The sequence below is a fragment of the Motacilla alba genome, chromosome 1A (genome assembly GCF_015832195.1).
Source record: "Motacilla alba alba isolate MOTALB_02 chromosome 1A, Motacilla_alba_V1.0_pri, whole genome shotgun sequence".
In the NCBI taxonomy this organism is placed as follows: Eukaryota; Metazoa; Chordata; class Aves; order Passeriformes; family Motacillidae; genus Motacilla; species Motacilla alba.
This window is the reverse complement of record NC_052031.1, coordinates 61,235,518-61,263,363: the sequence shown is the minus strand read 5'-3', so window position 1 is coordinate 61,263,363 and position 27,846 is coordinate 61,235,518. Positions and strand designations below refer to the sequence as shown.

At 42.9% G+C, this 27,846-nt stretch overlaps 1 protein-coding gene across 2 annotated transcripts in view; it reads right to left on the bottom strand.

Moving 5' to 3' along the window:
- TMTC1 (transmembrane O-mannosyltransferase targeting cadherins 1) overlaps nucleotides 1-27,846 on the bottom strand; it is a 134,353-nt gene that overhangs the window by 61,612 nt on the left and 44,895 nt on the right. For both annotated transcript variants that reach the window (XM_038154205.1, XM_038154204.1), the window contains exons 6-8: nucleotides 20,553-20,634; nucleotides 19,502-19,605; nucleotides 7,598-7,787 (exon numbers count right to left, since the gene is read on the bottom strand). In XM_038154205.1, the coding sequence (XP_038010133.1) occupies nucleotides 7,598-7,787; nucleotides 19,502-19,605; nucleotides 20,553-20,634 (376 nt within the window). The remainder of the gene's footprint in view (nucleotides 1-7,597; nucleotides 7,788-19,501; nucleotides 19,606-20,552; nucleotides 20,635-27,846) is intronic.

Sequence of the window (27,846 nt, the reverse complement as noted above, 5' to 3'; positions counted from 1 at the left end):
TGCAGACAGAGGATGACACTTCTTCAGTTTATTCCTAACATCCATTTGTACAAACCCTTAGTGCAGACTGCACACAACCCTGCTTCATCTATTTCTGCTCTACCAGTCTCTCATGAAGCCACAAGTGGCTCAGCAACGTGACTCCTCACCAGCCTGCATCAAACCACTGGCAGCATCTCACCTGGCTAGAGGTCAGCATCTGCAAACACCCACTCTTGCACTTTCCACACACACAGCATTAAAGATAAAAGGGATGGTGTAGAAGCATGTCAAATTCACTCTCCATTCATGCATAAGGTGATAAAAAGAAAGCATTAAGCTAATCAGGAATTAACCCTAGGGATTGATTCCTTCAAAGGAAAAAATAAAAAAACCTCTGTGGTTGTAAAGCTGACAGGAGCTGTGGGCGTTTCCAACTCTCACCTGACTGGTGCACACACAGATGGGCCATGGCAGAGCTGTACCACGCTCCATGCACCATCAGCACGCTCTCCTTCAGGTCACCAGCAGAACCTGGATGGGACACACACATCTTTATCTACTGTGACCAAACAGCAGGGCACTGTGGAGCTGTGGTTATTTCACTCTCCTGCCTGTGCCACGGCTTCCAAGTGAATGATGCCAAAAGTCGGGTGTCAACTGATGGTCTGAAAAACTCAAGCATTTGGTAAGCAAAAGGTAACTTACCAGCTTTAAAACTGGCTCAGACACCTGTCTTAATCAGCTTGCTCCTAGAAAAAGAGCCACAAATTCTGTAATTACTACACTTTATTAGGAGTTTTATTTTCTCATCTCATTAAAAAAAAAAATTAAAAATCAGCATCTTCAGTAGCACCAGCTACTTGAATGCCAGGCTTAGTAACACGCTCATTTCCTAAAATAACTAAATTTTTCTTGGTCATCATCTAGTTTTGATAGAAATAGCCATGGATGTCTAATGCTATTTTGATAATCACTGCTGACTGTGTATTAGCTACCTGACATACTGATACTATTTCAAGTATTTGGTAACAACAGAAAATACTTTCCAGTTCACCAGCGGCAGCACCTCTTAGGAACTGGTGCACAGCCAAACATACACCAGAAACTGAAACATGCAGTGAGAATCTGAAACCAAAACCCTAGAAAGGAGCACTGGCTTCCTCACCCAGGATTATCCAAAGAGAAACCCTTGGAACACGTCTCAGACCACCCTAACAAGATCATTCCCTCTCTGTTTCCAGAAGGAAGAAAGTCCTGGTCTGTACCAGGTAAAACAGCACGGTTTTCAGAAATGCTGAAAATGCCTAAAAACTTTACCTGCATGAGAATTGTGGGTGCTCAACACCTCTGGAAATCTGACTTTCAATTATGGAATTAAAGCAGAAAGCAGTCCTTTCCCATTCCCATAACAGGCACAGAAATATATCCCATAATATTTCATATTTTATATTAGCATCTTAGAGTAAAATTCTGGTATCTACTATTTTCTTTTTCCCTGTAGAAGTCAGCTACCCATCCATTCAGCTGTGAGTTTATGGTCTTTCTCACCCAGGTTTCTCAAATTCCCTTAAGATACAAGCTCATTTTCCCAATCCTTAATCTCTGCAACCTCTAATTCCACTTGACAAGCCCATTTGAGCAGGATGAAGAAGCACACAAATCTTTGAAAGAGAAGTGGAACATTCCAAAAGGAAATAGGAAAATCAACAAATTGCTCCAGGAATTAGAATAATCCTTTTCACCTTGTAGTTGCTTTTCCCTCTTCCCTTTCATTCTGTGACTGCAGGCTGCTTGACTAGGTGGGGAAAACAAAAAACCAAAACAGGTAAAACTCAATGCACAAATCTGCAGTATATAAAAGCACGATCTTTGGAAAAGTAACTTGGTTCATGGTGAATTTGCTCTTGAGAAGGTAACATGGAACAAGAGGAGACTAACAAAAAACAAAACCCACACAGTAGCTTGGCACCCCAATGTTTAACTGAGGCCAAGTAGCCACAATGAACAATCATTACCTCTCCCAGCTGTAAATTTCTTACTCCTCATTTCACCTCCACTCTCACGTTCACCCCTACTACTGTGCCATTTCAAAACCTTTCAGCTGTGAGTAGGTTTTCAAATACTAACACAAATCAGAAGAAGAAAATGGCAGATAAAAGGAGTAATTCAGCCTTAATATGCTGAAAATGGCAGACCTCCCTGCCCCCGTGATAATTACCTACACCACGCTGAAGGCAGTACGAGCCCATTTGGTGGGATGCTGAATATATTCATAGGGAGCCAAATCAGAACTGCTTCAAGCTGTGGTTGTATTTACTCTGAGTACCACGCTCCAAACCTGCTATTTTCAAACATCTTCCGAGCAAAAGAAAATACGATGCACAAGGTATTTTGACAGTTCTTGTGGTTGCTTTTTTAATCCAAAACAGCAGTCACGCACAGACTAAGGCAGCTTTTCCCTTTAGCTTGAGTCTGTCAGCTGGCACAGCGAGCTCCCTGGGAAGGCTTCCCTGCTCCTGCCAGCCCCACCAGGGACCCGCGCGCAGCTGATGCGGCCGCAGCACTCGACAGAGCAGAAACGCGGCCGGTGAGCTCGGGGTGCCTGCAAGGGGCTCCCCCCTTCCTCCAGATTTCACTGAACACTCTTTCTGGCTTATCACTCTCTCCCTGCAGCAAATATTAACAACAGAAGCAGCACAGGAAAAAACTCGCTGCAAAGGATTAAGAACATCAGTCCTGACCTTCTCTCTATGTGGAAGGAATTCAAGTGGCCCTCAGGAAAATGAAAGCAGGATTTATTTTAAATGGACCTTTTATGGAAATGACTGTGGTTTCCAGCTCGTCAGATAGACTCCATCAATAAATAGCCTTATTCACCTTGCTGTGCCTTTGAAGCAGGTATTGTTCTGGAAGTGTTGTGGCATATAAATTTTGCTAGGCATACTTTCTAACTATGCTGGTACTGCTGTAGAATATTATAAAAGGCAATTGTTCCCCAGAAAGGTCCATAAGTTGTGATTTATTAATGACATGCCAAACCTGGGAAACGAGGCAAAGGTCTCATGAGTGCAGGGTAAAGTAAATAGCATGACAAAATACACATAATGAGTGCTAGCAAAAACAACAGAAACATGCGCACAAAGAGAAGATGCAAATGCATTCCTCTCCTGGATGATACTGAACGTTGTCAGCCAAGAAATTTAGTCTGAAAGTCACTGAGGAATATGCTCAGATGCTATCCATACATATAACCCACCAGATAAATGGCAATATGATGCCAATTACAGCACAAAATAAAGTCATCACAATATGGTATAAAATGCCTTGTCTTGGCTAGGAAGCACCATGCAGGGAAATTCAAAGAGGCAGCATCACCTTTAAAATTAGATCTGAAATAAGAAACAACCAACTGTAGCATATGAAAGATCAGGATAATACATATGTCAGTCACATGCCATGAATATAACCTAAAAACCATCACAATTTCCTGTACCATATGTAGCCATATCACACAGAATACCAAAGGACATTCTCTCAAAAAAGTTACAGAGCACACTAGATGTATTTTTTTTTAATTGATGTGAAGTGTTAGTAGCATTCCCTCCTCGGACATGAGCAAACTGCTGCACACCATTATGTGCTCCTGCTGAACGAGCAGAAGGTGCTGTGAACCACCAGAAGGTACCTTTACAATGCTGCTCACGAGTACAAATGTGTGAGGGCCGTCAGTATGAGGTGCAATACACTCCCACACCCCCCCAGATTGCCCAGGTGCAAAAGCCACTGCTTCAAGTTAGTTTTCCAGATCACCCTACTGAATTAGCTCATTACACACACGCGTTTTCCCACTATCAGCCCTCCATATGTCAGGTACCACAGTGTAAATGGAATCCCATCCATCACGTGCTCTGTACACATACATTCACAGCTGAAACTATGGGACAAGCTGCTAATTAGGCAGCGACCTAAAAATGCCATGCAGAGTGGAGCTTCAAACATCTGAAGGGTCTTCCTTTCATGCTCATTGAATTATTATGACATGTCAAAGAAATAACTGTCATCCTGATGATAATGCCAAGAATGTAACTCCCTCCAGTTCACCAGGTGCTCCCTGTATCTTCCAGCAAAGAAAGGCAGTGCCATGGGCCCTTAGGTACCCCAGTGGCCTTCTGAAGCACCAGGTTTTTTTTCTGACCTTGTGACTGGCATGCTTGCCATCCACTGAGAGAATGCCTCATCCATTTCCTGGTACCTCTGTAATCCTAGGGGAAGTCACACCACAACCATTCCTCATAGCCAAGGCTATCTTTGACAATGAACAATAAATAAATGTCATCCTCTTTTCCCAACTATTAAAATTCCTCCAGGATGCAGTCATTTTCAATAGCACCCCCAGTCTTTGTCACAGCCCCAGCACACTGCTTGAAGCCTGTGTGAGGACATTCACTGCAAAGAGCAGAACAAGTCCTGCATGGGGAGCTGTTCACAGGGAGCTCTCCAGCTGGTAAGTGAGAGGGATTCACACTACACAGGAGAAATAGCCCAGAGAAGAGAAGTTATACACTGTTAACAAAGCCATGTTTTTAAGTGACCTCATTAAGTAAAGAGGAAGACAACAGTGAAGGTGCACAAGCAGGATGAGAAGGGAGGCTTCTCTCTCCAAACAAACTGGAGAGCTGCCTTCTCTTGTTTCTGCAGTTTCCATCACTAAATCCCCATCTAGTAACAGATATGTTCCAAGGAAAGCATCCACGGGTAGAAACTGTTTCTTCTCTTTCTGAGGTATAACAAGGTTCACAAAATGAAACAAGAAAGCTTCCTGCCTTAGATGTCCTTTATCAGCACCACACATACATGCCCAACAGAGTTATTACCCTAATCAGGAACGTCAACAAATTAGCCCTGTTTAAAATTCAGCGACAACAAAGGCAGAAATCCAATCCATGCATTCTCTAATTACAGTCCACACAAAACATTCTATGAGTCTCCTGTGAGTTTGTGTTGTGGATGCACACACATCACCTCTTGCCACTGAAAATCAGTTCAATGTTCACTGGACCAATGTCTTCACTGCTGCCAAAACAATTTCTAGCATTTCCATTCTCCGTGCTGCAGAAAGGAAAGCAATGGTGCCACTGAGAATGAATATGAGGTTTCATTCTCTCTTATCCCTGCACACCTACACTCTAAAGAGAGAGGCACACAGACTGCATGCCTGTTCACTCTACAATCATTCCTTAGGAAATTGCAAGTTACCTCTTCCAGGTGAGACCTTGCAATGAAAAAGCAGAGAAAAATGGCTGCTAAGATTGTTCTGTTTGCTTCCAAAAGAAAGCAGAACATCTTACACTTTACGAAATGTGAGAAATCAACTGATATATCTTGTGCTGCCTATAAACTGTAAAGCACTGAGTAACAGCTTGTCTGGGGCTTGACTGACTGGGGGAAGCAATGCCCTATAAAAAGGCCACTGCTGCTGCATTTGGAAAGATGTTTTCCTGAGACCCTAATACAATGAATTGTGCCTGCAGTTCACGTGCCCTGAACTCCCCTCTCCCTGTTATTAAAGGGACTGTTTGAAGTCAAATGGCATCATTTATTTCCAGGAAAAGTGCTGCTTCCTGTTTGCTTTCCTTGGTAATTCATACCACTCAGCCCAACAGAACCATCTTAATACCACTCAAGGGCAGTACCACAATTCAGAGATTGTGGGAGTTGTTAAAAATAAAACAGAAAATAGCTTCAGATGTGTAGAATTTCCTGAAAAGCAAAATATTTCCAATTATACTTCTAATTATATATGCACATATGCGCCATCCCTCAAAGTGTTCACGGCCAGGTTGGATGGGGTTCTGAGCCACCTGGTCTAGTGAAAGGTGTCCCTTTGAGGTCCCTTCCAACAGAACCCTTCTGTGACTCTGTACCAAGGGCTGAGGGAAACACGTCCAAGGTGATCCACAGGAACCATCAGCAGTTCCATGTTCACAGTAGGTTTGTTGGAGGCTGCAAGTGCTCGTGAGAGCACTTTGTCAAGATGGTTCTAGTTTTACTGATTAGATACAAATTTTTTGTATCTAATTTTACTGATTAGATACAAAAGCAAATCACTTCAGATCCAATTCATTCAGTGTTTGGGGTTTTCAAGGAAAAACACAAAGGAATCTTTAAGACGAATTTCAAAGCATATAGTAAGTAAGTGCCCAAAGAACAAAATTCATGTTGTTTAACACTAACAGTGGTCAAGAGCAAAACTGAACTTCTCACAAAAAAATTACAACTTGCAGTTTCAAATCAAACAGTGGTATTCATAAATACAGACTGAATTGGTGTTTTTTTTAAAAAAAGTAATAAAAATATGATAAAATCTTTTTCAAGAAAACCAACAATATTAATCCTACATATAGTTCTGACAGCAGGAGAAGAAATAAAAAGCAAACAAAACTTCAATGAACATGGAATAAGATTATTCAGAAGTCTTCAATACTGGGCTAATGAGAATTTTATCATTAACTTTCTTGAGAACAGGATTAGGTCTAATACAAACAGTTCTGAATATCTCTAACAGTGAGTAATGAAGATATGATGAATATGAGATGATGTACAACCTGCAGGTAGAACTGGTGAATACCTGATAGGGTGTTTTCCTATATTTCCCATACAGCATCAGCGAATGTATTATCTAAATTAATAATTCTGCACTCTCAAACTGTTTTGGTTCATTTTCTGTCTCTTATCAGGAGCACAGGGAAGACTGCCAGGGTAGACTGAAAATGTACATGACCTGCACATTTTAGCATTACAGGCATTAAAACCTGACACTCTTCAACTATGCTTTTCAGCCATACACACATTTAAAGAAGAGAAACTTTTGTACTATTTCCAAAGTGACTACTGACATCTCTCCAAAAGAAGCTTCCACAACTCAAATGAAAGAGAAACAGCTTGTAACTCCCTATGATCCACAAAAAACCCCTTCCATGGAAGTGCGTATCTGGCTTCTGACAAGGCTTATACAACCTCGCTTTCACTTCTGCAATATGATTAATGGTACCTCTGAAAGACTGAATTGGGAAGTATGGCTTACCAACTGTATTATTTACGCTAAAGAACAATTTCCAGGTCATTTCCGATTTCCCACATTCCATTACTCTGCTGACAAAAAAAATCTCCTCATCAAGATGTATCCAATGTTTAGGTTTTAGAAGCATAACAAAAGTGCAAATAGAGGAATCGATTTTATTTTCAAAAGGCTCTGCACATGACAGTTCCCAGTCCTGTTTGAAGTAAGTGACAAAAAGCTTAATGATTATGGGAGAGGCAGAGATGCTTAAAAACTTCTGTGGGGTTTGGATCATTAACAATAATGGAATGCGGGAGTCTGGGCCAAGTTCTGCCCTCAAATCAGACCAATTAAAGACTGAGACATTCAACTAGAGAGACATTTTCATCAGTTGAGCTTGCCTGCATTAGTTATTACTGGAATGATTTTTCACCTCACTCCAGTGCATTCCAGAGGAAAACATGCGCTTACCAACCATCTCATCTGAAGACTAGGAAACAAAAGACTTTTGAATTTATTTTCTTTTTAGTTGTATTGCATGGCTTTTGGGGTTACCTTGAATGCAGCAATGCAGTGTAGGCTGAGTAATGTCATCACCAGCACCAGGAACACCGTGGCTAAGTTCCTGACATCCCAGATGGACTCGACCAAAGGGATGCTGCCGACCTGCCAGTCGTAGCACAGGGTGATGGGTGCCAGCAGCAGCCACGCATTGAAGGCCAGAAGGTAGGAATAAGTTAAAAACCTGCAAATGAAAACAGGTCATGTAATACATGGAACGACTGCCAGCACAGGAAACGTCCTCCTTTGGCATTTACCACATACCACAGGGGAGGAGGAAACAACAAAAAAACTAATCAACAACTCTGCACCAACAGGCAGCGCCACACCTCTCTGCAAACAGAGATGCTGCCACAGGTGAGTGCCACTTTGACAGATCATTTGAAGAAATAACATAAGATCAGTAATATTTACAGGGTTTCTATACACCAGCCTTTGGAAAACTAACAGAACTTCAACTCCCATTTGAATATTAGACTTTTGAAGTGACTTTCTGGCAGTTTAAACAATAAATGAATAACTACACAAGTACATACATATATATTGAACTTTTACTTTTACACTTCACTGCATCAGTGCTGCAATACAAAATATCCCTTTAACTGGGTTTAACTTACAATTTAGGATTTCTTCTATCTGCACAACATGGGTGCAATTAAAGTCAGACCCCTCTCTCTTTTCTCTTTGAAAATCAAGGAATAGGGAGAAAATACAGAAGAAAAGAGGGGCAGAGTGATTCTTAGCTGATTCCATCACAGTTTCTTAGGGCTGGGGCCAGATTGCATGAGATGTGCCACAGAAGTGATGGGGGAGAAGGGATTTCAAATTGTTGTAATCTTCAGTAGTTGTTATTCTCAACAGAGAGGAAATTAATGGAAATGGCGAGAGTGCTGCCCTCTGGGAAGTATGCAGGGCTTTCAAAGGATTAGAAAAGAACAGCATGTGTGCCACTGGGTTAAAGAAAACAAGAAAAAAAACAAGTCAAACCAACATCCCTCTCTGCCCCAGGCTTTTGCTTCTTGGCATCCACTTGCCAAAAAGTGCATCTAAAGTTAAAATAGTTTTAAGTACAAGAGACTGCAGATTGATTATTCCAGTAATTGTGAAGTCAACCAAGTAAAATTGTGACAGCCTTCAAAGAGACAAATCCATCCTTTGCCTGAAAATGGAATAATCCACATTGTACACAGCACCAAAAATGGCAAATACTCAAAAAAAGGAAAAAATTACATTCTATCCTGCATAGGATTTCCTCCATCTGAGCCTGCTTCAGCAGCTGTTATCACACCCAGTTGCCATGGTACCTTGCAGGTTTATTAAAATGGTAACAAAGGATGGCAGAAATGTCAAGGCATGTAGACAGAGGATTGTCTCACTTGCCACTTACAAACATGGCCCTTTGTGGTCAAAACACAGCCCCTTACAACAGCACTTACAACATCAGATTTGTGGCAGAATGGTAGGACACTGAAGCTAAGTGTGACTCCAGGCAGGAAGTTCCCAGATGGGTGTTGGGCCCTGAATTTCTGTGAAAACATACTTAAAAAACTACAAAGTGAGGGTATCAGGTTCTCTTCTCATCCAAGAAATAAATGTCTCCAGCAGCACAGTGACCCAAAAGCACTGAAGCTTACTGAGCTGGAATGTGTCTTTGTAAACAGTCGCAGAGACACATTCTCATTTTCCCACAGATCCTTCTAAACTCTCAATTCTGGGAAGTGGAATATTCCAACATTTTTAAGGTTTTCAGCCATTTGATGCACTTCTCTTCCAATCCCTGTACTTTCCTCACCTTCCCCACCCTGAGGTACTAAACAAAAGAGAAAGAAAGAAAATCCATCTTCTCTTAACAGAGGCAGCGATTAAAAAGCCAGTTCCTATTTAGGAGAGCATCCCTCACAATATAACCTAATTTTCTTCAAATGATTCTTAAAATTTTGATTGTTCACTCTTCCTAAAGAAACAAATGTGTTTTCTAGTCACCAACCCTTCTGGCACACGTTACAGAGAAACACAGCAACACAAAATCTTGTGAGACTTAATCACACCAAGGCACTCACTCGTGACATTATGTGTGGCCTGACCCACCTCTGCTCAGCCACAATAAAACAGACTTCTCCATCACCCTCAACACATCAGCTCAGAACAGGCTGCCAGCATTTATTTACAGCTACTTACTTCAAAGCCAAACTGAGATCCATTTCCGGCTTTATTGTTAAAACAAAAGCAAGTCTATGTAGATGAATCTGGATAATGTCATATATGATATGACATTATGATACTGTTACTACAAGTATGTATATTTGACAGGATTTCCAGAAGCACTGAGTTATTTTTGCACTTGATGCTTTAGGAGAGCCCAGTTTTTGGAGGGAGTGTCCTTTTATGCCCTGGCACATTAACATTTTCAATAGGCATCAAAATATTCATAGAAGTTTGTATGCAAACCACAACACGCACCAGAAAACCCTCCCCTGCTTCCTCAGACTGGGCTGCTGGGTAGGAAGGAACAAGATGACATTTGGGATCTTTGCAAACTGCAGCACTGCAGTTGAGGACAGACTAGCTGCTTTTCTGCATCTTCACTGATAAGGCAGGAGCTGATAGATCCTTACACAGCACAGAATAAATAGTTTGCTGCCATAACAAATTGAGTCCACTTAATTTCAGAGGGATTCAGAGTAGCCAGATCAGTGTGAGTTAATGCATTTCTGCTGGAAAGGTAGGATAAGCTGCTGTTGAAGATGGGAAGACAACTTCAGGCCACTGACTGATGAGGACAGGTTTGTAAACAAGTTCCTATTTCCAAGTGCTTGTGAGGTTTCAGCCCTCCTCGGGAGCCATGTGCACAGCTTGCTGCCAGAGGCAGCTCCCAAAGGAGAACAATCACTCCATTCCACTATGGCAATAATTAGTCCTTAAATACTCTCTTCCAACCACAGAGAAACATTTTAAAGCCTGTGACAATGATCACCACCTGTGTACAGTCAGGTGGTTGGCCTCTGCAGTCACCCTCCTGGCCAAGCCCAAGCTCCCTCTCTGAACGTGCATGTGACATTAGCAGTGACGGTACCGCAGATCCATGGAGGCACTGCCTGACTTTTGGAGGCATTCAAACAAAGCCTTCAGCAGGCTCTGAATCAAGCAAAAGTTTGGATATGCCTTCAGCATTGGTAGCCTGTCCTTGAACATGATGGATGGCTGTATAAAATAAAGCACTTAAAAACTATCGCTATTCTATGTACTAGGAACAGAAAAATAACAAGATGCTAATAATAGTTACTGACAATCCAGTGCTGCTTTTTATTTATGGCTCTCAAAAGCATCTGACATTCCTTCACATCTATGTGGCTCTCATATCATAAGACTAAGGAGAAAACTAAACACGAGAGAAAGTTTGGAAGAAACCTCTTACCAAAGCCAACACCTCAAGGAACTAATTTGCAAATTTTGAAAAGACTTGAAGATTCTGAAATCACTCCAGGAGCTAATTACATTTCAGCAGCCTACCTGCAAATGGCAACAAGAGTATTTTCTTCTAATTAGTTGACTGAGTGAATTACATTTTAAATTAATGATCTTCTTGATATTGCTTCTAGAGTCTGCTGGAATTCCAAGGGAGAAAAATTCCTGCCTGCCTCCCACTCTCTCAGTTAATCCCATGAAAATCAGAGTATTACTGGTGAGGTGACTGGAAGATTCTGCCTCTTAACTGGCAAAGTTTTCCCCCAGGCCAGGTAACAGCATTTGCATCGCAGCAATTTATTTATTTGCAAATTGAACATGGAAATCCACATTTCAGTGGGCTTCAAGCATTCTTTTCAATTCTCATCATCTCTGGCATGCTCAGAAAAACACAGTTCCTCCTGTAGGTAGCCAGTGTTGTCATGGCAATCCAGTTTGTTTAGTTTTAATTTTTTTTAGTTTCAGTGTTCTGTTGCATGCTTTGAGATAAATACAGGATGACTCATAAGTAGAACTTGTTGCAGAAAACAACTATCTGAACTGATTGTTTCTGCTGTGTGAGGCTCTGTCCGAAATTTCTCTCACCTGCCTCATGACCCCTAGACCACCGAACATTCTGTTCGATATCCTGGTTTGACGGGAATTTGCCAGGACCTCGGGACTGGAGCTCGAGTTCTTGCTCACAGGTGTGTTTGTCCACCCCACGGTACACTGAACCCAGTGAAAGGAGAAGGGGCACCTCGACCTTTCTTCGCCTGCATCTGCTCTGCGATAATGGCCTGGAGTTTTCCACCCCCAAACCTGGCTGGACTCTTTTCTGGAATGACCTTTTGGTGGTCCCCACAGAACACCCTTCATCTACTGTACAACCTCCGTGACAGACAAACTGAGATGGGGGAAGTCTTTTTCTCAAAGACTGAGACATGAGACCCCTATATAGAAAACCCCCCTTTTCTCCTAAGAACTGAGATTGAAACTTCTAACCGGGGGGGTGGGTGTGTGAGGAGGGGGGCAAGTAGCTGCAGGTGTGACCACTGGACCAAGAAGACAATGGCCCTTGCTCACTGCTGACCAGATGAGATCAAGTAATGAACCACCACGATCCCGTCCGTGACGGCGGATCGTGACATGCTGCAAAACTGAATGCAAAAGGGTACTACTCAAAGCCATAACAATATGACAGGAAAATACTTGAGGAATTGTCTGTTACCCATTGCTGTAATAGAGACCAGTGACCCTGGAAAAGCCCTCATCTCAGCTCTGCCAAACCCCGGCAAACAGAGCACAAGGAATGTGAGACTAGGTAAAAAAAAAATAAAAAATTACAAGACTTATAGAAATTTATGAGGCGTTTCCTGTCTTTTCTGATTTTGGAGCAGTTTAAGCTTTCTCCCCACAGCACCCAGGGATTATAGATTTCTTTCTAAAACTGTGCTGCAAGAGTGATCACAAGGCTCTGACCAAGTCCCACCACAGCTGCATGGAAAAGTGGGGGCCTATAACAGTGATTTTATACATAAATGTAAAAAATATGTATTATATGTATATTATACATATAATTATAGACATATATGTTATAGATTACATGTATATATAATAGTGATACTATTTTTTCTAAGTGCAAACTGCGCTGCAACCTACCAGCCACTCAGTTCTGGGCCAACCCATCCCATTACTGGCAAACAACCCCACCCAAAAAGACCCAGCAGGGTACCCACATCTCCCAGCACTGGGGATTTTAGCAAAGCAGAGGCAAACCATCCCATTACTGGCAAACAACCCCACCCAAAAAGACCCAGCAGGGTACCCACATCTTCCAGCACTGGGAGATTTTAGCAAAGCAGAGGCAAACCATTCTCCTGGTTGGGGAAAAATGGACCTGTCTAGAAGGCAGGTACTAAGTGCACTTAACTAGTATTTGGGGGAAAAAATAAGGGGAGGATCTCTCTTTATGGGGGATAAAAAAGGTGGGGATGTGAAACAGAAGCAGTTTTTGCCCTTTCAGAAGTCACAGAACCTGTGGATATGCTCTTCTGACATGACCTGCACACTGCCAGACACTCAGGGAGATTTCAGTTCACTACAAGGGTAAGAAGAGCTTTTTTATTAGGGAAAAGAGCTTCTCATTTGTATTAACAGCTGAACTGATTTCGGCTCGAGGCTCTCTTCATCCTCTTACAAAGCCCTAAACCCAAGTGTGTTTGACAAGTCAGTTCACAATAATGCCCTCCTAGGACACCTGTGGCTGCAATTACAACCAGGTGGTGGTATTTTGGATATTGTCTTCAAATTGTAATATTTACACTCCCCCTAGGGAACTCCCAGTCCAGTCATACCTTCCCACACGAGTTTATTTTTCTGCTCTGTATATTGTCAGCCCAAACATTTTCTTTTCAGAGCCTTAGAGGAAAAAAATTCCCACTCTGTCTGTCTATCCAGCTCATTCAGAGACAGTGGAGTAAACTACACAAACAAGCAGCAGACAGACAACTTCCATTTAACATCCATATGTGAGTATTAGAGAGAAAATTCTTGTAGCTAGAAAAGTACCTGTGTATTCCCTTTCATCAAACCTTTTGCATTTAGGGAAAAGAGCTGCCAATCAGTAGAGGACAGGAGTAGGAAAGACAGGGATGAACAGAGAGCTGCAGCTTGATGAATAGCAAGGTAACTCCCCTGGATGGTGGGCCTGTGTGCACCAGGGACATGGGGAAAAGCAGACATGCTGGCTTCTATAGCTACACAGCCTGAAGAGCTTTACTCTGGTGAATGGCTCTCTCTCAGTTGTTTCAACTCTGTGGCTAAGAATTTGAAAAATACCGAATTCTCTAGGAGAATCTGAAACAGCCTGTGAGTTTCCAGTGAAACCCAAGCCTCCTGTCAGAATCTCAGCACTGAAAAACCTGGGATTGACCTCGCAGTGTTTTCCCTCTGCAAACCCTGGTATGCTGTGAGTGAGGACATGCCTTGTGATCACACCTGACCCTCAGCTCCTCACCAACAGCAGCACATTCCAGAGTTATGCAGCCCAAATTCACCAGCAGTGCCCAGCAGTGGGCAACTGCTTCAGAAGAGACCACTGAGGCAGCAGCAGATGGAGGGTTCTGTGGACAGCCACTGAGATCCTCAAGAAATTAAAAACCGGACCTCATAAACCTGCTGGGGTAAAGTTTCTGAAAATGGCTCACTGTATCCCAGAGCATTACCCACCCAGTGCTGTGGGAGCAAAGGGATGTTCTGGGCACGCTGCTTTGCCTCAGAGACTGGCCACTCTCTACCCCTTCTGTGTGCAAGTATTTTGGACAGCAAATTCAGATGCAGACTCTGGCAGGGAAGGCTTGGGTAACCAGCACTTGCAGCAAGCACCACAGCCCATTGAAATGCCTATCAAATCCCAGAGCAGCACTACCAGGGTCTGCTCATCACACCAAGAACACTTGGAGGAGAGAGATGCTGAAATCTTTCCTGTGGCTCTGGGAGCACCACTTCTCTGCAGGGTGGCCTTTGCTTTGGAGCACCATCTTCCAGCCAGGCCTTCCCCCAGCTCCCAACACCAAATGGAATAACAACTACAGTTTACACTTGATGTATGGGCTGTCTGGCCCCTGGGTAGGCATGAGAGCAATTTTTACCAACACTGCTGTTCTCCCTTTTGTTAGAAGTGATCCCTGACTGCTGGGTGCCTGCAGATATTACACGTAGGGCTGAACTTTTGAGCACACAACAGAAAGCACTGACAAACCTGGCAGAACCTCACCCGTGTGCAAGCCTGGCTGATTAAGAGCTGACATGTCACAGGGGTCTATTTTAATGCTATTTTCTAGCCTAAGGTCCATGAAAACTCCATATCAAAGTAGTTGCTACACTTGATTTCCTTGGCAGAACTGGCTGGCACATGGACCCATTTTCCCAGCACAGGTCCATGGTTTCCCTCTTGGTAGTTCATTGCCTTTGAAGTTACAACTGGGATGATTAAATGCATTGCTCAGAAAACAGTCATAAATCTCTGTGAAAAGGATTATGTGCCAGTTTTTATGTATAAGCACTTCTTCAGCCTTCTGCAGCACTGAATTCTCATTTACCTGATTGAAACAGCAAAGCAATACAGAAAGCCAGCTTACAGAGAGAACAGTTCAACCACAGGATAATGTTATCTCAAGGCAGTCCTAGTAGAAATGCATTAACTATTTAAGGAAGCACCACAAATAACCTGCTTCATGCCCAGGGTGATCAGCCACCAGAGATCACAAGGCAAATGCCAGCAGAAATTAATATAACTTGACTCCCAAAGACATTGTTTTTTAAAAAACAGACTTTTAATTAGAAATTACAGGTAAAATTCAATCTGTTTCACACAGGTTGAGACATGCTGCACAATGGATTTTTCCCTTGTCTCGCCACAGTATTGGTAATAAAATCTGTTTATCCAGAGGCCTCCTACTTCTTTCCCCTCAAGAAGGGCAGAAGAAAAAAACATTGTGCAAAACATCTGAAGCATGTCAGCCCTGCACTCAACACCCTCCTAACTCTGGAGCTGCACTTTTGGTACACTGTTTACATAAAGCTGGGTAGCCCTCCAAACCTTTCTAGCTGCATTCTCCCTCAAATTCTGTCTGATACAAGCAAGAATGTTTGAACAGAGGTTTGGGATTGGTTTTTCTATCTGAACTATTGCTTACCCATTGCAGATTTTGAGATCAAAGCTTGTGTTCTTTAAGGTAAAGCCACTAGAGACAGTACATCCTGCAGTGCACAACAGCCTGGATGGACAGGCTTTCATGGCAGGGCTTAGGACTAAAAGGATTCCCAACACCTTAATTTCTGCCTCCACTGAGAAAGGCAATGACAGACACATCTCATCTTCTCACACCACCTTTGCCAAGCAACACATTGAAGGCCATGGAAATGTGGCTCTCATTTATGCCACTAAGCTTTGAGGTATTTGGGAATATCGTTTGTAATTTGAACAATAGTAATTTAGTGAGCATGCTGAACAGATGACTGTTTTTAAAGACTAAAAAACTGAAATTATTTCAGCATATTATGCCCTTCAATCATTAAACAAATCATTAGCTGTCTACTTTAATTTATACGTTTGTGTTGTCCAAGATTGGAGACAAGTTACATAGAACACATAGGCATTTTCTAGGGCCAAACTGAGCCACATCAAAGGTCCATCCAACAGTGACCAGACGTCCCTGCCAAGTAAAGCATAAAAGATGATAATTTTCCCCCAGTTCCTAGCTGGGGAGTTGGGTGAGTTGGAGTTTCTGAGTTGGATGTGGTCTCTGCATATTTAATTTAGTAGCCTGCATCTCTTATTTCAACTTGGCAAATCTCTCTTTGACCCTGCATAAACGTTCATCACACTCCTGGTGTCCTGCAGGAAGAAGCTCCCAGCTCAGCTACCTGTTGCATGTCACTTCCTTGGCTTGCTTGGAACCTGTCTCCTCTTAGATTCCTTTGATCCAGCCCAAGTTCTACATGCCCCCCTCCTCCCCACAGTCAGGGATGCACAGACCCCTCACACCCCCGGTCCTGTAGTGTAGGCTGTATCAGCTCTAAGGGATCACAGATTCTGACCTCACAAGTCACTGCTTTTTCAACCCCCTAACTGACACCCACCCCAATGGTGGCCCCAACAAATCCAGGCAAAGTTACAGTGCTCCGTTGGGTTCATCCTGTGTCAGCCCAGACCCCGGCTCCAGATCTAACTTCATGAATTTCACAAAGGCTGCCACACATTTCCAAGCTACTGTTTTTCTTTTTTATTCCACTGTTATCAGCCTTCCTTCTAGTCCCACAGAGCTGGCCGAGTCTTAGAATAATTTTCAACTCTGTTGAAAAGCATAACATTTACCCTGGCAAGACATGCACAAAAACCACACTTCCAGCTCAAATAAAGACAACCCTTTGAAAACAGAAAACTCCCATTTGTGACCTAAATAATCTTCAGAGTTACAAAACAACTTGCCCACTGCCTGAGACTAACCCTTGCTTCAACTACAGAAACGATGTTACTAATCACTTCAAGAGCACTACCCAAAACTGACCTTTCTTTTAGTTTCTGGTCTCAACACCAACCTTAGCTCTTCCACTGCCTTCTTCCCAATTCAGCCCAACTTGCAGTTAACATGTTGGCTTCAGGGCTGTATCCTAATTTTTACTGCCTTCAAAACCTTGTTAAAAGCTTCCCACAGCAGCTCTTCACATGCTGCCGATACTGTAGCTGTCCACAGGTGAGGAACACACCCTGCTTAGGAGCTCCTCTGAAGTTGGACCACAAACACAAGCTCTCCTGCAGTACAGTAGCAGAGCGTCCTCCAACCAGGGAATAACTGCAATGACCCCACTGATTTCAGAAGGCTAAACAACTGCTTTATTAAGCTATACTATATTATACTACATACTATACTACACTCCATACTAAAGAAAAACCCGTGACCCCTTCCAGACAGTCACAACACAGCTTTGACCGAATTGGTCAAACAATCCAAACAACCATCAGCAGAGTCCAATAATCACTTTTGGTAAACAATCTCCATAACGCATTCCACATGTGCCAAACAACAGGAGCAGCAAATACAGATAAGAATTGTTTTCTCTTCTTTATCTCAGCTTTCTCATTGCCTTCCCCAGGAAAAATCCTGAGGAAATTGTGCCTGCTGCTCTCTGTGAAGAGAGCTGCAACCACACCTGCAGCCCTCCTCTGGACTCATTCCAACAGCTCCATGTAATTCCTGTGCTAAAGACCACAGAGCTGGATGCAGTGTGCCAGGAGGAATCTCACAAGATCAGAGTAGAGGGGCAGAACCATTTTCCTAGACCTTCCTGGAAACCACACCTATGCCACTTGAACCTTGCTGGCTACACCTGTTATCCCAGTCCTGCACTTGGGATGAGTGGCACAATGCCAGTTGGGCAGCAAGAGCTCCAGCTTTGACCACGGCAAGATAAAGTCTCACATGAGAGTTATAGTTTGACTCTGACAGAGGAGGAAGGAAAAGGTTTGCTGCCAGTACAAGGGTCAGAGGGTGCATCATGGGCTGTCAGTTCAGAGATGGTCACTGGGTCTCAGTGTACCTGCAGGACTGACACTGAGACATGCTGAAGGGATGGGTTTCCTGAATGGAGGATAAAGCCTTCTGGGTAAATTGGTTAAAAAGAGGATTAAGATCACTCAGCAGAAATGGAAGAGCTGGGATAATTAAAGGGTTTTAGAATCCCTTCAGAACAGTAATACTGCTTTTTACTGGAATGGATTTCCTTAATTAGGTTTGGAGTGGGTAGGTATTGCTGGACTGCAGGTGAAGCCAGGGCTGCTGCTGGGGCCAAGGGAGGACCTCAGCCAGCAGCACTGACTTGTTTTTCCTAAGGCCGTTAATAAAATCCGCAGTGCCGGTGGTAAAAATAGTCCCTGTTTCATACCCTGAGAATGACTTAGCTTTTGGGTTTAGAAAACCCTCCCCTGTCATTACAAGAAGCAAAGAGACAAACACACAAAAGAGCATGTGCAGCACAGAAGAGGTAACTGAAATTAGGCCAGGCTCATTTGTGACCTGGTGACCCCCATCTCAGCATAAACATAGCAAAAAGGGACAGCAGCAAATCCTTCATGGCTGTGCTGCACTGAGTCTGGTATTAATAACTCCACCAGAAATAAACACGTCAGAGCTTTCCAAACAAGACAATGTGCTTCCTGGAAGCACTTTGAGCCTTGATGGTAATAGGAGCTGTTGCCACGTTATCATAAAGGTTCCCCAAATGAGATCCAATCCAATTCTGCAGCAGATGTTGAATAAGGATTGCTTGATCTTAACCTGTGTCTAAGCTGCAATTTCACTGGTGGAATGAGGAGCCAGCAAGCCAGAATTGACACATAGGAAGACTGCTCCCATTTTCATTTGAGACATCAGGAAATTCCTCCAGAAGACTCGAAAGTGTCTTTCAGTAGTTAAAGAGAGCAAACACTCATGGCCCATCCACATTCACAGCTCACTCACTGATATTACACTAAGAAGCATGGTCACCCCTTTTTTATACAAACTTCAGCTGAAGCCAAAACTCTGCATGCTTCCATCCCACATCTCAGGAGCAGCCAGTTTTAAGATTTAGGATTATGCCTCAGTTACTGGGCTTTCCAGTCCCGTGCTCAGGCAACTGAACTATATTCTCAGGGCTTTGCATAAAAATAAGACACATTTTTCAGTAAGAAAGCACCTGTGATATAACCCAACAGGACCTGCAATGTGCTTTGGGATTCAAATAGTTTTGGTTGCTTTCTATTCCAATACAGAGAGAGCAATATGAAGAACAAAGTTAAGGCAACACAACAGGTATTTTTCATTGTCATCTGCAAACCATTTTAGTGTAGGAAAATGTAACATCAAGACCACACTTTTGAAAACTTCTGCTTGATTGCTGTCATCATACCTCGTTAGTAAATACGGTGAGAATGAGGCTGGATTGTCCTGCTCTGAAAACATTGGCATGGAACCTCCCATTATCCAGAGGCGGAAATACAACACGAGGATCACCTTCAAAGAAGAACACCTCAGTTAGCAATGCACTACTAAGAAGAGCTAAGGCCTCCAGCAAATGTCTTGTTGTGATAGCTCTCCACGCTGTGCAAAGCGAGTCAGCTCAGCAGTTTAGGCAAAATTCAAGTTTGCCACCTTACCCAGGGTGACAAACCTGCCACCCCTGAGCAGAGAGCACGCTGTGACTTTGTGTGTCCCTCCTCTGTGTCTGCATTACTGACAGCAAATCACTCATCTCAGTACCCACCACAAGGGCAGCATTCTCAAGGATGAATCTGTCACTCTGCTGCAGTGTAGACTGCAGAATTTTGCTAATGACCTCTACCTAAATGCAGAGGGGAAAATCATGGGTGATGTCTTAAAAGTTCTTATCATTTATCCATGCTGGCATAGGTGTAAGGACAAGCTCTATCAGCGCTTCTCATGCAGCACAATCCTAATTCCTAAAAGGATTTCTGCAAGCTGCGACTCCTTTACCTTTCTGGTAATCACTTGTCAAAGGACAAGCAAGGGGATCTGGTTCCTAGAGCAGCACAGGGAGCTGCACACCGGGCACATTCCCTTGGAAGTGCTTGTTTTCTCCTCTGCAACATGTTGAGTCCTGTGTGGAGCACATCAAGCAGCAGTTTTTCTTACGACTCTTACCTGCACTGGCATTAACAGCATGCCACCAACAAGGCAGCCCAGTGCCACAGAGTCCCGTGTATTTAGGGCAGGAAAGACCTGCAGATAATTACATGGTTGCAAAGGCAACCACCATAAATCAAAAGGTTTGAAGTGGAAACACAGTAATATTCTTGTTTCTGCGCAGCTGAAGTTTTCTAAACTAATTCCCAAGCCTAACTTTGTATTAAGATCTACCATTTGAGCTTTCTGAGTCTTTTGGGATACCACTATGCGTTGTTATTATCAGCAAATACACCGTCAAGTCCATTCATACTTACATAGCTTATCACCAAAGCAGCTCTCTTCAAAAAAGGCCTTGCAGTATACAAGAAATTCTGGTTGTTATTTGCAGTCAGGTAGCTGAAATACAAGGAAACAAATGTTTGTTGAAGTACTTTAGAACACTAACTCATTTTTCAAATGGAGAAAAACATGTACATTGATTTAACCACCCTAAAATGCAATAATAATGACATCACTCCTACTCTTCAAAGGTCTTTCCACTTAAGTAAAATATTGAGACTAGTTCAAGCAATCCACACTACAATACATTGCCGTTTTGCCATCAAAATCTGGCTTTAGTGTGTTTCTTGGTTTGATTTTTGTTTGTTTGTTTGTTTTAAAATCTTCAATTAACCCCTTAATCCTCAGAAAAATCCCAGGTGTGTCTCAGTGAGACTGCTGTCTTCAGACTCCCAGAAGACTACACAAAGACGTATTTTTAAAAGGTCACCCAAACAGAGCAATTCAATTTTAGACTATGATTAAAATGCAAAAGCTCCTTGTTCCCAGCTCTCTGCTCAGTCTCTAGAGAGGAGAATAACTATCTAGCAGAACTGATTCTAAGCATTTTTGGGAGTGTATTCTGCACGCTTAAGTTTCATCACAAGCCTGCTGACAAAGTGCTATGATAATTAATTGCACAGAGACAAACACACACGTGGCATACTGTTGTAGGAATGTTCATAAACCCCTTCCTGTTTCTCAGTGAGTAAAATGAAACTGTATTTGAAGCCAAAACTATGCATTTATTTTAATATAGAGTAGAAGCACTTGCCAAAATCTAAGGAACTTTCTTACTATAACAGACAGTGCCATATCCATGGCATTAATTTAATGATAATTTTGTGTCTATTAAACCTTACAGATGCTCCATCATTGTAATAAAGCAATGACAAAAAGAAATACAGAAGAGACAACAGGAATATTTTAAGCATATAGTAGGCAAAAAACTATTGAAAAAAATGACAACTTATTCTAAGAAGTAATAAATATCAAGTCAACAAAATAAATTCAGAAGGAAAACTTTTGCAGGTTCTTCTGTATAACATACAGTCAGTATCAGGATACTCTATGTAAATGATTTACAGAAACTGCAGTTTGTATTGCAACACCTTCAAGCAAGCTACCTTTCCAAGCATGAAATCCTCATATGTTTCTCCTGTGAACATGGAGCATATAAAACACATCTTATTTCCTCTCCAAATTCCTTAAGACAGTCTATCACCTGATTGCTTCCACCCTTCAAGTCTTTGACAAAACAAGACTGAAGCACTTCCTAATGCAGCCAAGAGTCTTTAATACCTGGGGTTTTGTTCAAATTTTCTAAAGTAGGAAGTTTGCAAGCCTGGTCACCACGGCAAGATGAAGAAAACACTGCAGAAAAAAAGCACCAGGGCAAAGCCAGCAAGAAACAGAGGCAGCATTTACCAAGATGAAAGAAGTACATCTGGATGCTCTGTACAAAGGAACTGCTTTTCAGAAAGCTTTCCCTAAGTGCCATGCCTAAAACTAAGGAACTAAAACCACACAGCATAAAGCAAGCCAGACAACTTTCAGTCTTTGGAGTCTCCTTACTGTGAAATGTTGACATTTAAGCACCAAACCTGACTTCAATGTCAGACTAGTCTACAAGGGCTGAACGCCTCTAAGTGCAAAGTTTCTGGAGTTCCCACTGATTTTAATCAGGCTGCGGCAAGTACAAGGGAGATGAAACTAAGCCTTCAGCTTTGTCTCCCATGAAAGGTCAGGTTGGCCTTCAAGTGCTCACCATGGCCCGGCTCCAAAGCCCACCGGAACCAAAGGGAAAGCCTCTCACTGACTTTAACAGCATTTGGACCAAACCCCAGACTTTTGTCCCCTACTGGAACCCTTTATGAAACTCAACCCCCTTGTGATTTGCAGCAGGAAGTGTTTGGTTGCACTTTGTTTACATTTTTATGTGTGGAGAGAGGAGAGCCCTCTATTCATCACACTGCCTGACTCTTCAAGAACTTGTTTTCACTCGCTTTTAGTTTTAACTCTCTGCAACACTTTAGGCAGGAATTTTCCACTACAAATGTTTGCTTTAGGTAGAATTATTCTAGGAAAAGATCAGCTAGAACCGTTCAGGTCTCCAAGGCTTCAGTTACAGACAGAGGAGCACTTTTATCAGTGTCAAGAAGTCTGCCAACTTCATCCTCGAGAAGCAGCGTCACCTTGCACCAGTGACCCAAAACTTGCAAGGTGGCCATCATCTCCAGGCCGTGTGTTTGCTCTCCTCCAGAGAAGCCACCTGTGGTCAAGTAATGAGTAGCTCAATTGAAAAGTGAAACTTTTCCATTTTGAGAAAGCTGCTGTCCTGAAGTCTGTCTGGAAACCACAAAAGATAACATGGTTCAATGCTCAGCAAGCCTGTTCTCCACCCACCAGTTCGACCTGCAGGAGTGGCATGAAGGGACAGGTCACACCCAATGCCTCAAAGCTTTAGAAGAACCACGCGGTCTCCCAGAGCACCTTACTGGGCTACCATTTGTGTCAGGGAAGGTAGCTAGTAAAACATCTCACACCAGGTGCAGGTGAAAGAACACCACACAGTTTGTGCAATGAAACCAAATGAACTGCAAACGGGACCTGGATGAGGAAGTTTGCTAAATGTCAGTGACACACAGCATGGAAAATGCAGTAGCTTTTTACATGTAAAATTGCAGCAGCTTTTTCCACGTAAAATCTCAGCTTGCAAACATATCTAAGGTTACACTGAACTTCGCTCAGACAACCTTAAGATCAGCCAAAGCTCTTAATTTTGTATTTAGCTAGGAGAAGCAAAGAAATTACTATTTTAACAGTTAAACTGTTTTATACCCCTTTTTAACAGCTGTCTCGTAAAAAGTCATTTACCGGTCACATTTCCACAAATTTGCCAGCCTCTCCAGGCTGCCAAACATCCCTCTGTTCATGGGAACCACTCCCTATCACCTGCTCCACCCCAACCAGCACAACTGTGGTGCCAAAAACATGCCAAAACACACACACACATGCATTCACTCCCACACGAGAGTGGGTGTGCAACATAGTTAGGGGAAGCGTGCTGATGGCAGCACCACACAGCAATATACTACCTCCCGAGTATGAGAACATTTCAAGGTGTGAGTCTTCCAGATCTTCAAAAAAAATTATAAAATTAGAGGAGAAAATCCAGCTTGTCAGGTTCACTAAACAAGTGCAAGAAGAACCCACTTGGGCAGAGGTTCCGCTTCCACTTCATGCCAGCTTTCCCACAAAGCAACCCAGCATGTAATTGCCTGCTTGCTCTCTTTTAAAAGCCTTTCAGGAATACTTCCCAAAGCAACCAGAATCACAACAAACAATAAATCCAAGAAAAGCTTAATAATGCAGGGACTTCTCTCGCGCAGTTCGAGCAGAGGCCAAGACAGATATTTGGCAGTCCCAGCTTCCTGAAAAGCACAGCTCATCCTGGAAGCAGTTACATCACCAGGGCACTCCGAGGCTTTATAATTGAAGACAGCAGGGTAGGTGGCCCAGTAAAATTCAATATGGTGCAGTTTATGGGAACATAGACTTTGCTGGTACCAGATGGACTCTGGGTTAATCAAAACAAACTTCTCAAAGAAGCAGGCAGCTTTTTTAATTTGCCTGTGCCATTGGAGGCACCTCCAGCTTACAGAACAGTGTGAGGCAGCTCCTCAGCTGCTGTTCATTGCCATGGCTCTGGGAGCTGTTGCAGACCACTATTGGAAACAGGTTTATCCCACACTGCAGCTGACTCAGCTTTGGCATGAAACGTGGGCTTGCTCTGTGCTCTCTTTGAAGGTTTTCTCAAGGGAAGTGAATAAACAACTAAGATTTGTGATGGACTCTCCAACAGGAATGTCTAAAAGACCAATATAAGTATGCAGCAGAACAAGTGTTCGTGTATCAAGAGATTGTTTTGGCCAGGTCACTTCACTCTGAGAGGATCATTGCTCTCATCTATATTCTGCTTAGGAAACAGATCCATTTCCCAGCAACAGCCAGAGTTTTGAATTAGCACTCTCAAACCCCAAATACTACAGGAAGATATTGGAAGGATGAATAAAAAAGCAAAGCTGTTCTCTTATTCCTAATTCTTGATAACAGTAAGACATGTCTAATCAAGAACATTTTTAAACATAGAAGGGAATATTTTAAGGGCATGTCAAAGCTTTAGGTCATTGATAGATGCACACCTAATCCTAAATCAGCTTGACAGACTCCCCTGCTGAGAATAAGCAAGTTTTACAGGAGCCACATTCTGTCTACAGAGACCACCTTACCTTTCTGACTTAAACAGGACTTCCTTATCATCTGTCCAGACAGCTGCATCTTTTATTGGAAAAGTATCTTTTCCACCTAGGTCAGCCTATAGTCCTCCTTGAGGACAGCCCTTGAAGAGAAAGTGTGTGTATGCGACATCCCAGGGAGAAAACAAGAGTAATGGAGTAAAAGGAACTGAATTTTAAAAAAAAGAAAATCAATATATTCTACCACGTCTGGATATTTAACTTGCTTAAAGTACTTGTCAATTCAGGGAAATAAAATACCAGTCATAGCTGCAGGTTTTGCAAGAGAGAAGAAAAGCCCTCCTGCTTCCTTCTTTATGGGTAGTCTTGACCTTGCCCACAGCATGTGTGTGGCATCCTTGCTCCTTATCTCCCTGGAGAGCCTTAAACCCCAGCTACCACTACCCACGCAGACCTAGATGCATAAACACACACAAACAGGAGCAGTTTTACAGACTCTTTTGGGAGCCATGGAGAGGTTTTATGAAAGTCACAACTGTTTGAACTCATTTTCACTGATAATGCCATGCATTCTTTGTGTACATTTTCAATTGTGACCGCATTTGGAATTCTTGCCATTTATTGGCTTTCTGGGGAAGGCAAGGGCAGGGCATACCCAGCAGAGAAGCTGATCCCACTCATGGCTTTTCCTTATTCTCTTAGGCAGTACATACTTCATTCTGTGTGGGATGAAAGTCGAGGAAGAAAACTGGGAGGAACAGGGAGAGGAGGAGAGAGAGGCACAGTAAGGGATCAGGAATAGAAAGAGAAAAAAGGAAAGTAGCAAAATGCACTTAACAGATCAAAGATGTGACCGAGCACATGAAAAGGGGTTTCTCCTCATACCAGACATTCCACCCATGCGAGGAGGAGACAAAGTGGAGGAGGGCTAACGGGAAAAATAAGACCTCATCAAAGTATGGCCACCAGATCCGCCAGATCTCAAGAAACCAAAGCACCAAGCCTGCAGTTTCAAGCTTCCATCAATTTCAGCCATTTTATTTCCTCTGCACCACACACACCTGAGGCATAGGCTCATTTTTCCTTCTCCTAGCCCAGTGAAGGGCTCCTATAGACGTATTTCAAGTAACTGCACTATAAGGAGCACTGATAGCAGCTTTGGCTGCTCCCCACATTGAGCTACAAATCCCTTTTTACAGTTGCTTGTGCTTTTGACAAGCTTTATTCATTCAGGCTGAAAATTTTCTCTTCCAGGAGTTTATGTTAAGCGGAAAGTGTTTTCTTCCTCAAAAGTATCAGGTAAAACAGTTTGGCTTTTCCTGAAAAAACAACTGGAGAGATTTACCCATGTTCACCAAGTTCTGAAACCACTTTATTGGGAAAACTCAGTGGCTCCAGTTTGGAGCAGGGATTTTTTGCTTAGTAGAGGGACTGCAGAGATACTGCTGGGTTTGGTTTCAGTGACAACTGACTGTTTCTGGGCACATGACAAGCCATGGGAAAAGATCCCTGTTTGTAATGCTCACTAGAGACCTGTAGCAATTCCCCAGGCGCTCCAGCCCTACCAAACACCATCCAGAAGGAACAGCATCAGACTCTCCTTGCATTGCTCCTACAGAGCCATTGAGGTAGGAGACTCTCTCCTGCAATGCCTGTATCCGGCCTGGAGACCATTTGCTTGGACTGCAGAGGGCTGAGAACATGTCTGAAGAAGAGGCTATATGAGTATGTGTTACAGGGAAGAAAGGAAGGCAGGCACAAAGAGGAAGTGGAGGGGGGAAAAGATGAGCCAGGAAAATATATATGGCAATACTCAGACCTTTGTTGCTGCCAGAGATCCAGTGGCAGTATCCAAAAACTCTGCTACCACTGGAGCTCCATTCACTGGCGTCCCCAGTGAGCACTCAGGAGCTGCACTGAAGCACAGGAAGCAGGAAAACCCCTGCTTTCCCCAGAGCAGCTCCACTTGCAAAAGCAGCTGTGCCTTCCCTGAACCAGCCTCGCAGGAACAGATGAACCCAAAGCCACAGAGGACTCCAAGAGACTGACTGCTGCCTTTGTGGCTGCACAGGGAAGGTTTGGCAGCACTGGAATACAGCCACCCCCAAAGTACAGCACCACATCCATGGGCCACACTCACTCTGCATGCCCAGGCTTAGGAAAGGGGCTGCTGGCACAGGCAGGGAGCACAGGGTCTGCACAGTATCTAAAACACTCCCTAATCACAAAAAACTCCCTTACCTGACAGCTTTTATGGGAAGAAAGGAGGAGGTTATCCTCCTCTCATGCACAAGGCTCAGTCATCCCGAGTGTAAATTATTGAGGTGTCCCTGGGAATCAAGTGTCCCAGTAAAAATTTACAAACAAGCCATAAAAGATGTGGAAGCCTGCTGCCTTGCTTTGATGCTCACTCTAAAGGGTCACTAAACACACACTGGTCCAGCTAGTTGTTAATTTACAGAAGGAACCATGGTAGCTTTAACATTATATATGTCCAATAAGGGAATTAAGGACATAACTTTTTGCTGTTGTCTTTGACAAGGATGCCAATAAGCAAACTTTAAAAAGAAAAACAACCACAAAAAAAAAACAAAAAAAAAAAAATGCAGAGAAAGGGCACAGAAATCAATGTCTGGGAGACTGTCACTGGTTTTGGTGATCTCCTTTCTACTCTATGCATCATCCCTAAAAATTGGATAGGCAATGATGAGATGCATAGGGGTAGGTAATAGTCAGCTGGTTCCAATCCCAAACCTGAAACAACTTTTTAAGGAATTTAAAACATTTAACTGGTACAGAGTTTGACTTGATGAAGGAGGAGAAGAAAGAAAATGTTTACAGGCAAAGCTGCTCTCAATCAAGGCAAATGCTCAGTTGTGGGTTTTTTTCTTAAATATCTTTGCTCAACTGAATTATATTTTATAAGTCATCATTTGGGGTCGGGTCATCCCCCAGAGAAACCTTTTGGAAATGCTTGGAGAGGCACATAATGTTTTAGCTGTGAGCATTTCTGGTAAATCAAGTAGAAGGG